This window comes from Panthera pardus, unplaced genomic scaffold, assembly GCF_024362965.1.
Source record: "Panthera pardus isolate Hobbes unplaced genomic scaffold, ASM2436296v1 HiC_scaffold_5, whole genome shotgun sequence".
Taxonomy (NCBI): Eukaryota; Metazoa; Chordata; class Mammalia; order Carnivora; family Felidae; genus Panthera; species Panthera pardus.
This window is the reverse complement of record NW_026526980.1, coordinates 17,690,912-17,704,381: the sequence shown is the minus strand read 5'-3', so window position 1 is coordinate 17,704,381 and position 13,470 is coordinate 17,690,912. Positions and strand designations below refer to the sequence as shown.

The window sequence follows — 13,470 nt, the reverse complement described above, 5'->3', positions numbered from 1 at the left end:
AGGTGGAAGAGGGAACGCTATTTCATGTCTGAATCTGGAGTCTGAGAGACAGAACAGATCCGCACCAGCTCCACGTCTGAGCGTGAGCGACCCCGCCTCTCGGGGGCCGAAAGTGGTCCACTGCTCGTGGTCGGAGGGGATTGCTCTGGAAGTCGCCGCAGGCGGCTTCTTACGGACAACTTACTTGTCCAGGGTCCGGGAGTCATCGGCATACTCAGGAAGGTCGTTCAGGTCCCTGGGGGAGGCGGAGATCTGGTGCAGGCTGATGGGCAGCGCCTGGCCGTCCTTGCCCACCACTTCCAGGCCTGTGAGCCCCAGGTAGTGCGGGTCCCCCCAGGAGGCAGTGAAGTTCAGCTGAAGGCCTGTAACAGGAGGAAAGGCGGCCCATGAACGCCAAACATTCCGGAGGAGGCTCCCAGACGGAGACGGGAAAAGGGATGACCTTCAGCCTCTGTGTTCTACCGCCTTGAAAACCCAGACTCAGATGAAAGGGCCTTCAGGGTGGGCTCTCCACCTTTCCTCTTAGTGACCCTCAGGCCTGGGACACCGCTGATGTTCTGGAAGCGTCTGCAGGATGACTGGACCAGTGTCGTGTAAACCTGCACATAGCCCTGGATCCTTTCTCCACTCATCCATCACGTTGCCTAACACCGTATCGGGGCTTCCCGCTAGGGTGATGCTTGGCCAACAGGCCTCGTCCATCTGGCTTCTACCTACTTGTCTAACCTCTTACGACAGGGAGCTGGGCTCCACCCAGACTGTCCGTCACTCACATTTCCATTCCTGTCTCCTGTCACGGGGCCTTTGCACATGCTGCTATTGCTGTCTGGAACTCACATAGCCTAGTCAACGGGGTGCGCATCCTTCAGATCCCGACTCACTTCAGAAGCCCGCCTGACCCCGTCAAACCTCTATCCGCAGCCTGCCGTGTCACTGTGAATTTCCATTTCCCTGCCCTGGCCACCACTGTGATCTTGTGACTGTTTGGTAAACATCCGTTTGCCCTGCCGGAGGGTTAACTCTCGGGGTGAGCCACGACCCATGATGACACCTCCATCCTTTCGCCCCTGCCTCACCCGGGCTCCATCAGAGACCCCTTTGGACGTGACCTTCTGGGGTCCTGGGGCAATACGGCCCAGGTGAGTCACCCGTTTGCCCCAATAGCTCAAATCGAACGAATCCTGACCAAGGTCAGTTCCCAACAGGTAGGTGGCTGGAGCTTTTCTCTCCTAACTGGTCTCCCGTTAGAGCGGGGCGCCCTTCTGGGGAGGCCGCGTTCAGAGGGTTCACACTCTTCTGCAGCTTTGACAGGACGCCCACGCTGTGGTGCTGGGGGAAGGCCGCCTGGACGTCCCGTCCAGCTCAGCTCAGGTGCGGAGGCGGAAGCCCGGGGAGTCCGCAGGACACGCTGGGAAGTGGGGCCAGGCCACGCAGTCTCCCCGGAGCCCCGCTCCCTCGCCTACCCGCCTGTCATTTCCAACATACGCGCTGCAACTCAGCCTCAGATCCCGTCTGCTCTCCACGGTGCCGAGGCAGCCCCGGGGCATCTTGGCGGCAGACGGCAAAGCCGGGTGACCTGCATGGTAACGGGCACGTCCTAGCTTCTCACGGCACCGACGGCGTGCACCGTGACCACAGACCCTTTGCCACGAGACTTGGCTGCTCCTCCCGTGCGAAAGCGGGGGGTCTCTCTCTGCACGGCTCGAGTCTGGGTCATGTGACCTGCCGTGGCCAGCGGGGGCACGTAAAGCACACGTGTGCACTGGGGCTTATCCCTTGGGCGTCCTGCCGCGTGGAGGAGCCGGGCCGACCCAGTCTCCCTGCCCCTCCGGCCAACAGCCTCCCAGCTGCCGGACGTGTGAGCGAAGACGCCCTAGACCATTCGGCCGCCGGCCCACCTGCCGGCTGACCAGCAGGCCCAGGAGAGGCCGGCCGAGCCAGCCCATGGGAGGACTGCCCAGCCAGGCCACGGAATTATGAGCCCCTCACGGAGAAACGGGTCGCGCGAAAGCCACTGAAGTCTCGGTTGGTTTGTTCCGCAGCAAAAGCTAATCGACGCGCTCCTTCGCATCGCGAGCCTGTGCTCAAATGTCGTCTCCTCAGACAGGCCTCTCCCGACCACACGAGCCCCAAAGGCGCCCCCATCACTCTCCGCTTTGTTTTCTGCCACGGCGCTTGCTGCCCGACCGCGTGGTCTACATCTGTTTGCTTAGAGGACAGCAAGGCCACCGGCTCTGGGACGGGAGCCAGTGTGATCTGTGGTTAGGACCAAGTGATCGAGGGGGGGCAGTGGCTGGCTCACGTCCTGAAGTCTGGATTTTCTTCTCCCTGAGATGAGAAGCCACTGGAGGGATGGACTTGGAATTTTTTTTTTTTTTTTTAATGTGTATTTATTCTTGAGAGGCAGAGAGAGACAGAGTGCAAGCGGGGGAGGGGCAGAGAGTGAGGGAGACACAGAACCTGAAGCAGGTTCATGGCTCCGAGCTGTCAGCACAGAGCCTGACGCGGGGCTTGAACCCCTGGACTGCGAGAGTAGGACCCAGGCCGGGGTCGGACACGTGAGCCACCCGGGCCCACTTGTGCTCCCAAGAGGCAGTGTGCACGGAGGCAGAGGACGCAGTGGATTTGGATGAGGGGATCCCCGTGAGACAGAAATGCCACCTGCCCCCAGGGAAACAAGGCAGGGCTCCCCAGCCTCTCCCCGGACGCCCCTTGGCTTGCCTGGCACGAGGTACTACTCGGACATCTAATTTGGGGTTGCTCCAAAGGCGCCCGCGCTCCTGTTTGAGCTAATATTCACGCTCCACATTCATTTTCCTCTGGTGTATCAATTAGTATGTATATAAATGGGAATTAATTTTGCTATTTCTCTCCCACATTTCAACTCTCTCAGCTACTTTCCTATTCATCACTGCTGATATTTGCAAAACGCCCCAAATTAGTGTCATCTGCTAACTGGCAAGTCATATATCCCCTTTCAAAACATTAATAGGATTGGCCATATTTACCAACCCCAGCGCACCCCCCCGGGTCACGTTATCAAAGCTCTCTCCACGTGCGCAGGCTGGCGAAGTGGGTTTAGGATTTTAGAGACAGCAGGGAAAACAAAAATGTTCGGGGAAGAGAGACTCAGAAATTGCAGGGCTCCGAAAGGGCAGAGGATGCTTGGTCAGGACGCTCTTCTCCCGACCAAGTAGAGAAGCGGGAAAATCACACTTTCCCTACAGCAAGAAGGGCTCGGAGCTCTACTCTGGGGCAGAACTCTCAGAGGCACTGAAATAACATTTCCAAGAAAGGTCAGAAGCTGGTTGGGCAGGAAGGACATTTACAGACAGCATCTTCGGGGAAATCATCAGATGAAGGGGACAGTGGCTGCTTCTGGCCAGCCTTCCTTCCTTCCTTTTCTGGCTTTGGCATTCTGACCTCTCCTAGAACACTGGGGGGCTGACCGCTCACCTCTGGCTTCAGGGATGCGCCTCTGACCCAGGCTGCACGGAGTTTTCCATCCCACACCCCGACTCCCTCCCCGCTGTGGTGAGCCCCGGTCATTGGTTTATGGATGGGCACGTGACCCAAGCCAGGCCCAGGAGACATGATTCTGGACCCGCTGTTGGACTCAATGGGAACAGAAACTCTCATTTATCTGGGTCTGCCGGGCAGAACGGGAACGTAAAGCCAGAGCTTCCAGAAGCTCTTGGGTGGCCAGGGTCTGAACGGGAGAAAGACAAGAGAGAGTGAGACAGGGCAGAGAGCGGGAGGGAGACACCTAGGCTAGATGAGGTCATTCGCACCCTTGAATCCGGCTGTGCGGACGGAATGAGAACTGAGGGTTCAGTGAGATGACACAGGAAAGCCTCAGCATGGTGCCCGAACGGGGGACAAAACCAAGCCCCAGACCAGGCTCTCGCCTGCACTAGGTTGGTTCTAAAAAATTCTCTGCTGTCAGTTGAGAGAGTGTTCTGGAATGTAAGGATGTGCGGGGATTCAAAGGGAGGCATCTTCCCCTTCTAAGAGGAATTCGTCTTTGTGCAGTGACGGGGGGAGAGCTGGCTCTCGCTCGGCACGTGGGCAGGCTTCCGGGGGGGAGCTGGGTGTGGCAGCAATGCCCTGAGAAGGGGACACGGAGGATGCGGTGGGGGCACAGCCGGGTCCCAGCCCAGGACCGCAGGGCTCATTCCTGCAGCGGAGGGCAGAGCTGACGGCTCACAGCTGAGTCCTCCCACACGCGCTGCCCTGGGCCTTGCCGCTCCCCGCGTGTCCTGACACCCGTAGATACGGGTGTATGAGGCCCGGTCCCCTCACTCAATGCAGGACAAGTCCAAGGGGACTTCGCGGCTCCACAGCTCCCCGTGCAGCTGGCAGAGGCCCCGAGGTGACGGCATGAGGCCCGGCCCCTCCCTCTGCCTGTCCTGCTCGCTGCCCTCCCTCAAGAGGGAGTCTAGCTGGTGTGGCTGCAACGGACTGACCGCCAGGGCCTCCTTCATGGGGGACAGGGAATGGGACCAGGAGGGAGATTGCTCAGCCGGGACCTTGGGCCTGAAGATTCCCCAGGACGCAGCAGAGGTGCTGGTGGGCCGCACACAGAGTAAGGGAGGAACTGGCTGGAAGGGTGAGTGGGAAAAGAAGAGGGAACAGACACAGTGAAGCCCCGATGGGGTTTGCTCAGAGGCCACAAACTGGCACCCTGCTGGCTGGATATACTGTTGTATATATGTTGTATATATGGCGTTCCGTTTGGCTCATGCGGTATTTACAAATAGCACAAAATTAGTCCACCAACGCTTAAAAAATCTGGAGACTTCACATAAAAATCCAGACTTCTCAGAAGACCTGGGACCCTGGGCCAGGATTCCTGCCACTCCCGCCCACCTGGAGCAGGGAGGATGCAGATTTCCTTTGTGCATGAGTTTGAAGGGACAGCCCAAACCACCGGACGACAGATGCCTTGGGTCTCTTCTCGCTCTTACGTCTGCTTGTCCTATGCTTTCTGGGCTCCCGCTGCAGCCTCCTGGGTCAGGGCCACAACTAACACATAAGGTGTCTGCATGCAAGATGCAAAAGTGCGCTTCCGGAAAAGGCCAACTGCAGACAGGTACCCCCTTCTGTGAAATGATGTGGCTCCATCCACGGCTTGGCCTCTCTGTGCAGTGTACAACCTGCCCAACCGTCTAGGGAATCCCTGCCCCAAGTGGCCATGATTGCCCCGGGCCCCTGACAGTCCTCCTTCCACCGGACATCGTCCCAAGAGAGGATACTCACAGATCCCATGGTAGATGCCTGGCTCTGGGGTGGTTACTTCAGGGACAGGCGGACTGAGTGGTGGCTCCAGCTCCGGGACCTACACACAGGTTGGGGGAGAAGCAGAGAGGAAGAAGGTGATTTTGTGATACCCGCACAGCTGGCTAGCCATTTTCCCAGATACTGCTGTCCACGGGGATCTGTGTCTTTTCTTGCATGTTCTACCATTGTGGAAGCTCTGTGACTGGTAACATGGGCAGCCGTCATGTGTCTGAGTCCTCACGAGCAGCTCTTTCTGGTTGGGGAGGAGTCTGACGCCACCAGCTAAAGTGATCAGATTTTCTGGAATAGGGAAGGACCCAATAAATGTTTACCTAGGGTGCTGGAGGGAGGAGAGGGAGAGGAGGATCAGGAGGGAGGGATGAAGAGAAGGAGAGTGAAAAATTTCAACCACAGAGAGTGGTTCTCAGCCTCGGGGCCTGGGCATCTCATTTTAAAAATGGTTATTTATTGGGGCGCCTGGGTGGTGCAGTCGGTTAAGCGTCCGACTTCAGCCAGGTCACGATCTCGCGGCCCGTGAGTTCGAGCCCCGCGTCAGGCTCTGGGCTGATGGCTCGGAGCCTGGAGCCTGTTTCCGATTCTGTGTCTCCCTCTCTCTCTGCCCCTCCCCCGTTCATGCTCTGTCTCTCTCTGTCCCAAAAATAAAAAAAAAAAAAAAAAAAAAAAAAAAACGTTGAAAAAAAAAATGGTTATTTATTTATTTTGAGAGAGTGAGCATGCGCGTGTATGAGCCGGGGGAGGGGCAGAGAGAGAATCCCAAGCAGGCTCAGCATGGAGCCCAGGAACAACCCACTGGATCCTTCGGCCCAGCCCCTAGACAGAGCCTCTTCAGGCCCTTTCCCGCCTGGCTGTGGGGAGGAGAGTGGGGAGGGTGGCCCGCCAGGAGCATCTATGACACCGAGTAGCTTCGGGTCACCAGGGAAGGTCGCTGCCCTGTTCTCCACCCTCCCTGAGCCTCCTGGGACGGCTCATAGAAGGTTTGAAAGCATTTCCACTTAGTTGCCAATAGGTTTTAATTGGGGCAGTTTATATAAAAACCCAGGTTTCTGGCTTCTCTTGAAAAAAAAAAAATCAGGACAATTATCAAGATGAACTGGCAACTCCTGTCTCCTTCTGACCTTGCCAGGCCCCGCCTTCTGTCCTCTGGATTCCAGCGGACCCCTCTCCTCTCCCCCACCCTCTGTAACCATCTCCTTTTCCCCCTTAGGGCCTCAAGAACATCCCTGGGGATGCTGGTTCTTTGGATCGCTGGTCCTTCACTTGGACTGACCCTTTCCCTGAAGGTCGTCTTTCATTTCTGAAAAAATTGGTTTATGAGTTTAAAACACATACTCTGGAGTTACGTCTGGGTGGCTCAGTCAGTTAAGTGTCGGCTCAGGTCAGGATCTTGCGGTCTGTGAGGTCGAGCCCTGCGTCTGGCTCTGTGCTGACAGCTCAGAGCCTGGAGCCTGCTTCGGGTTCTGTGTCTCCCTCTCTCTCTGCCCCTCCCCTGTGTTCTCTCTATGTCTCTGTCACTGTCTCTCTCAAACATAAATAAACATTAAAAAAAAAAAAAAACCAACAGACTTTGGAGTCATACATTCAAGTTCAAGCCTGGTTACTCTCCTGCTGTGTGCCCTTGGGCAACTCACTTAACCTGTCTGAGCCTTGGTTTCTTACATGGGGGTTTTAATGGTCTCTACCTGGTTAAGCATAGTATACACAGTGCTCCACAAGATCACTCTACGTGTGTGGGAAACAATCGCTGGGATTATCATTATTTTAATTCTAAGTCTGCCCATTAAGAGCGTTTCTAGTCCTTTCCGTCAAAAACAACAGTGAGTGATCAAAACACAACCCGAAGCAAAAATTCCCCTGAGACTGCCAACCTCTAAATTACAGAGACGACGCAGGACCGCTTTCTCCTAGCTTTGATTAAAATTTGAATACTTTCTTCACTCTGGTTTAAAAAAAAATAAAAAAATAAAAAATAATTAGAAAATGAAATATGACATACAGGGCCAAAAAATGAAGTAGAAAAATGGGAAATGTCAAAACAGTAGCACCAGCAGCTTAAAGGCTATCTATCTTCATTCTTCCTGTTATACCCGGAGTTGGGAGAAGAAATCCCTCTGGGGGTGCCCCCTGCCCCTACCCGCAACCCCCTCCCCCCCCCCCCCCCCCCGCCAGTCCTACCCGGTCCTCAGCCCATGAGCCGGCCTGGGTGTAGGGCCTCTCCTCCCCCTCGCTGTCGGCAGTGCTCGGCCTCCTCAGCGTCTCCCCACTCTGCAGGCTGCAGGGACCCTCCACGTCCACGTCAAATGTCTCATCAGAACAGAATATGGCCTCCAGAATGTCATCGTCGGTCGTGAATAAGATGGTGTCTCCAAAGTGCTCTGGGGCTGGATGGGTCACAAGCAAGACAGAAGAGTCAACTCACCCCAAATCCAAATAGTTTGTAGACCGGGAACCCAAACCCATCAACCTTTGTGCTAGAAAATCCCAAACCACCCACCGTCCCCGATTTGTGTAAGCAAACCTCATTATTTATTATTCACCCACTGCAAATGGGATTCCCATGGCCTAGATCAATGAAGGGATCTAATCTAAGGAGGGTCATGGTGATCTGTCCTGAAGTAGGTAGTGTTTTTAGGTGTGGGCGAGGCATCCTGGCAGGATGCTGTTGGGACCCCCACCCAGATCCCTGCCGATCCTTTTTTGGGGGGCTGGAGGCTTGCCTGGAAGGGCGTGGGAGTGACACCCCCAAACCGGGGAGCCTGCAGGGTTCCAAAGCTCTTCTGCTTTGCTTTCATGCAGGACGGACTTTGCAGTTTAAGCTCCAGAGCTCTCGCTGGGATCGGGCTGAGGCTGGGCTTCTCCCAAATCGTATCCTTGCCTGGCTTCCCCTCATTCCTATCCTGTCTCTCTCCTTGGACCACAGGCTCTCCTGGGAGCACCCCCTCAATAAGTCGCTTGCAGAAGAACTCCCCCTTCTCCGACTGAGGCTCTAAGGAAGCTGAGTGGGGCCAGCGCCCAGATGAGGCGTTTAAATGAGGTCAGCTCACCCGTGCACCCCCGCACACCCCCGTGCTGCAAAAGGGGAGGAGTGGGCCAGGCCTAGGAAGAGGAGAGACCCATCTGTCACTGGAGAGCCAGGGTCTTTAGTGTTTCCTCAGAGCCTCAGCGGGTGGCAGGTAGAGGCTTCCAGAACATTCTTACAGACATACTGTACCTCCTGTCAGGGTCCCCGAGGCCTTGGCGATTTCTCCTTTGAAGATGCACTGCGAGTCTAACAGCATGGTGATGTCCTTCACGCCACGGAAGGAGTGTATCCGAGATTTATTGTAGTTCCAGATCCGGATCAGGGCGACCTGGCAAGGGTGCATGAAGTCTACGGAGATGGTGTGGGGCTTGCCCAGTGTGAAAGGGGCCAGCCAGACGTGCATGTCGTCCTGGGTCCTGTTCACCCCGTCGATGAGGTTGGTGACCACGCGGGGGTCTTTCCCGTAGGCCGGTAAAATATTGATGTCGGGGGGGTCGGCTTGAATGTTCGCGATCTGCACCGGCTCCCCCTTGGAACTGAATATTTCTATTCCATTAAGGCCGACATAGTGCCTGTCCCCCCACGTCGACTTGATGTCGATGACCAGGCGCTGTCCGTAAGGCAAGACGGGGATTTCAAAGTCACTCGCGTCGTCCGTCTCTATGGGACTGTCTTCCCGGCCTCTCCTTGGCCCCAGCTTCTCCTCCTTCCACGGGGGCGGCTGCTCGCCGTGCCGGCTGGCCTTCTGCTGCTGCAGGAACTCGTCCAGGATGTCCCCCTGCGGCTCCATGTTGGAGATGCGTCCCCGGTGGGAGCGGTCAAAGGCACTGAGGGAGTCCCAGGACTCATGCAGCGTGTGTTCCTGCTCACTGCACCACCGGGGTCGTAGCGGCGTCTCGGTGGACCGGGCGTCTTCTGGAAGAACACAGGAGGGTGAAGCCCCATTAGTGCCCTGTGTGCAAGCAGGGACCTTTACAGACTGTCTCACCCAGGGGCTCTCGGCCAGGTGGGGTCGCCCTCGGGGGTGGGGCGGCATTCTAGAGATCAGTGGGGTGGCTCTTGGGGTCTCAATGCCTAGAGGCCCTGCTGGCCTTTGATGGGTGGGACCGGGATGTTAATATCCTGCCCTGTGCAGGACAGTCGGGGCCTCCTGTCACATGCCACATTCAGGTTGGTAAAAATTGACAATGGTTACTCAAGTCTAGAATCTGGCTGTTTTACAAAAAGCAAAGTATTTTTCAATATACTTTGAATTTTTTTTTTCTTAAGTTTATTTATTTTGAGAGACAGAGAGAGAGAGAGAGAGAGCACGTGCACAAGCAGGGGAGAGGCAGAGAGACAAGGAGAGAGAGAGAAGCCCAAGCAGGCTCTGCCCCGTCAGCACAGAGCCCAACGGGGGGCTTGAACTCACAAACCACAAGATCATGACCTGAGCCGAAACCAAGAGTCGGATGCTTCACCAACTGAGCCAGCCACCCAGGCCTCCCGATAAGACGCTTTGAATTTCCTAAGGCAACTGCCATGCAAATCGAGGGAAGACACTCTGTTGTGTGACAACCTTTGCTGGAAATCATCCGGCGTGTCAGACACTCACAGGACGGGCGGGGGTCACGCCACCGCCAGTCGCGCCCGAGTCAGCAGCCAGGGGGTCTGCTCTGAGACTGTCACGTCACGTGACTTGGACAGCGTCTTCAAAGACTGCCTAACGGCAGGTGGAACACTCGTGAAAGAACGCTGAGTGGGAAAAAGCCAGACCCGCGACTGTCAGATGCAGCAGAGTCTAGCACGGGCGGTGCGCGCCAACGTGTTACCACGATCCTTTCTGGGACGGGAGTAGGAAGGGCTTTTAGCTTCTTTGTCACCTGATCTTCCGAGCTCCCTGGATGTGTTATTTTTATAACCGGGAGAAGGTGCTATAGAAACCGCCAACAACACAGGTATGTTACAAGCAAGGAATTTCCTTCTGTGCGTGGCTAGGTTGGCTTCCAGATCGGAAGCCCGCGTCCCCAGCACACGGAGAACACAGTCGGGCCCTCGGAGGCGCGCTCCGAAGGCTGCACTCTCCTCCTCGCGGAACAGAAAGGGCCCAGCGTGCGCACCAAGCGGCGGCCCTGCCCTCGCGGCCACGCCACGGCTAACTGCCGTGTAAGGGTGTCATTCTGGGAAAACAGCAGCTGATGACACTGACGTTCTGTTTTTTCTCCTTTCATATCGGACGGTGCCCTGCACTCCATTTTCTGCCTGTCTCCTAGGGGGCCCGGCTCCATCGATTATCCCCTCTCTCCAGAACCCTCAATCATCTCTTCCCCACTGGCACCTTGCCCTCTCTCCGCCTGCAGATGCGCATAAATCTCTCCCACCTGAAAGAAAAAGGAAGCCAGACCCGATCTCATGACTTCCTCCAACCGCCCCTCCCCCCCTATTTTCTCCTTCCCTTTGCTGCGGCCACTGTGTTCTTTCTCCCTCAAGCCCTGCAAGCTGGGGCCTCTTTGTGGAGTTGCTGTTGGGCTCACCCAAACCCCGTTTTCCCTTCTCCTGGTTTTCCTTTGGGGATCACCCCGCCTTCAGGCCATCCAGATGAGGCAAATCCCGACGGTGCCCTTCTAGGCTGGGAAGGGAACTATGGAGAGAGGGGGGCTCACTTTGAAGTGGCTCTCCTCTGGGGCACCTGGGTGGCTCAGTCGATTGAGCGTCCGACTTCGGCTCAGGTCATGATCTCGCGGTCTGTGAGATCGAGCCCCGCGTCGGGCTCTGTGCTGACAGCTCGGAGCCTGGAGCCGGCTTCGGATTCCGTGTCTCCCTCTCTCTCTGCCCCTCCCCCGCCCATGCTCTGTCTGTCAAAAATAAAATAAACATTAAAAAAAAAATTTAAAATGGTTCTGTCTGCTGCAGGATATCGGAGGTGAGCGTGCAGTGCCGCTGGCCAGCTTGCTGCGCTGTGGGGGAGGGGGGGCTGCCTGACAACGAAGCCAACACCGGGGACGTGAGCCAGGAGATGGAGAGCCCCAATGACATCATCTGAGCCCCTGGATCCAGCCAAGCCTGAAGCCAAACCCTTGGTGGCTTTCTGTCCCTTGCCTCCATAGGAGTCCTATAATTCCCACGACCCTCCCCTGCGCTGACTTTCTGCATGTACACGATGACTCCGTGCACTCGATCTCTCCTCAGTCCTCATGCCCCACATCCCACGCACTTGGCGGTCCCTCCTCGCCCGCTCAGGAGCGTTGACACTTCCGGGCTCTCCGCTGCTGTTTCTGCTGCTGCTGCTGCTGCTGTCAGCCTCCCCACGCCCTTGCCCTGCCCCAGGCCTCGGCCCCCTCCGGTCCTCCTCTCTGGCCTCGCCCAGCCAGCTCCCGGCTGCCAGGCAGGCACCGCTCGATTTTCTGCATCAAGTTCTGGCTTGTCTCCCCCGGCCACCACCGTCCAGTTCCAAAGACCCCTCGGAAGGCCGAGACGTGTCCATTCTGTCACTCCAAACTCCGTGTGCCTCAAAGGGAATTTGTCACCAAACCCTCCACTGCCACTGTCTCTACCGTGCCGGGAAGCATCTGACTCCTCGCCACGCCGCCACGCCTCATACCTTCCTCCCTGACGATCAGCTCCACCGTGCCAGCCTTTCTGTTCCATGGACACCCCAAGTCTCTTCCTGCGTATCCTTGCAGTGTCTTCTCCCAGGAATGCTCTTCTCCCGGATCCCCACGTGCCTGCCCATCTTGTCCCCGCCTCCTCCTTTGCCCCGTTCCCCAGGTGTGTCCCATAGACGTTGGCGCACGTAAGTGCTCAGTTCATGTGTGCCAGCACAGGGACGGCTGGCTGGTGTCATCGTCATGCAACCCCTGGGTTCAGGCCCGGAGCCGAGGGACCCCCCGCCGCCCCCGGCTTCCACCTGTCAGCTCTCCTGCACCTGTCCTCTCCCCTCCTCATCTGCCATCAAAAAAGACCCTAGGAGTTTCTTCCTTCTTTTCCTCCAGGCGCGAGGCTTAACATCTGGCAGAAGGAACTTCCCATATGGATCGTCATGACATCAGTTTATTGTGATTTGATTTCCACTGACTGAAATGAATGGCCTGGGGGTTGGTCTGCAAGCGCGCGGAGAAGAGAGAACGGACGTCATGTGTCAGGGACTCGGCCTGTGGTTCTCCGCCTGGGTGGCCAAGAAAGGCAGGACTCTGCCCTCACTCTGCGTCTGCGTTCCCGACTTACTCTCCTCGAGATGTACGCTCTGGGTTTCGAACGCAGAGACGTGCAGGCCCTCACCTGGACCTCTCGGACGTGACAGCAGGCTGGCCCACGTTTCCCTCTGTCTGGAGAACACGCGGTCACTGCTCCCCGGGAGTTGGGGAGCTGCCGTGATCCGCGCTTTGTCGTTGTCAACCTCCCCGCCCACAGCCCTGAACGGACACCACAAAGCTGCTGCTGCTTTCACGTGCAGTCGACACAAACTTGGGGGGCGGGGGGGTGGGTGGGTACCCGTATGAGATGGCGGATTTAAGGTTTAAAACTACCTCTTGGCGGAGGGACGTAAACATGGAGCGCGGAGTTCTAAACCTGAGCTTAGGAAAATCAAGGGCACCACCGTGGGGTATGGGCTGATTGTTACTAAAACGGGAAATGAAAACGAACGTAGACACGACAGAGCCATACGCGTTCAAGGTGAACAGCCTCCAGCCACAGCCGATTGGGCCAAGAGCGGTCACCTGACCCAAGTCGACCAATCAGCGGCTCCCGTGAGACTTTGGGAGCCACAACGGGCAACCGTTGCTCCCCGGCGGTGAGGCCGTTGCCCACCCCCAGGAAAGAGCAGGGGCAGCTGACCTCATGAGGAAGAGTGAGGGAACGTGGCAGAGGCAGGGCCCGGCAGCCCCGGGGAGTCGCGGCCACGTCTCCTGGGTGCACGCTGGCTTTCCGGAGGGTCAGTGCTCCCACCGGGCAGATGTGATTTGGTTCCCCCATTGCCAATGGACCCCTGATGCGGACCCTTCCAAGATGTGGATGCCATTATAATGAGAGGCCCTGTCAGACAAAAGGATTTCCAAGCTCTGTCTTTCGGTGACACCATGACTCCAGTCCCAGGGAAGAACTCGGGCGGTCATCCATTCTACAAGCGTCGTTGGAGGGCTCTGCCTTGCGCCTTTCCTGAAGGGCACGGC

General features: G+C 56.9%; 1 protein-coding gene across 1 annotated transcript in view; it reads right to left on the bottom strand.

The window, feature by feature from the left end:
* KATNIP (katanin interacting protein) overlaps nt 1-13,470 on the bottom strand; it is a 193,418-nt gene that overhangs the window by 18,039 nt on the left and 161,909 nt on the right. The window contains exons 17-20 of the mRNA XM_053894412.1: nt 8,510-9,235; nt 7,474-7,679; nt 5,260-5,338; nt 185-362 (exon numbers count right to left, since the gene is read on the bottom strand). Of these exons, the coding sequence (XP_053750387.1) occupies nt 185-362; nt 5,260-5,338; nt 7,474-7,679; nt 8,510-9,235 (1,189 nt within the window). The remainder of the gene's footprint in view (nt 1-184; nt 363-5,259; nt 5,339-7,473; nt 7,680-8,509; nt 9,236-13,470) is intronic.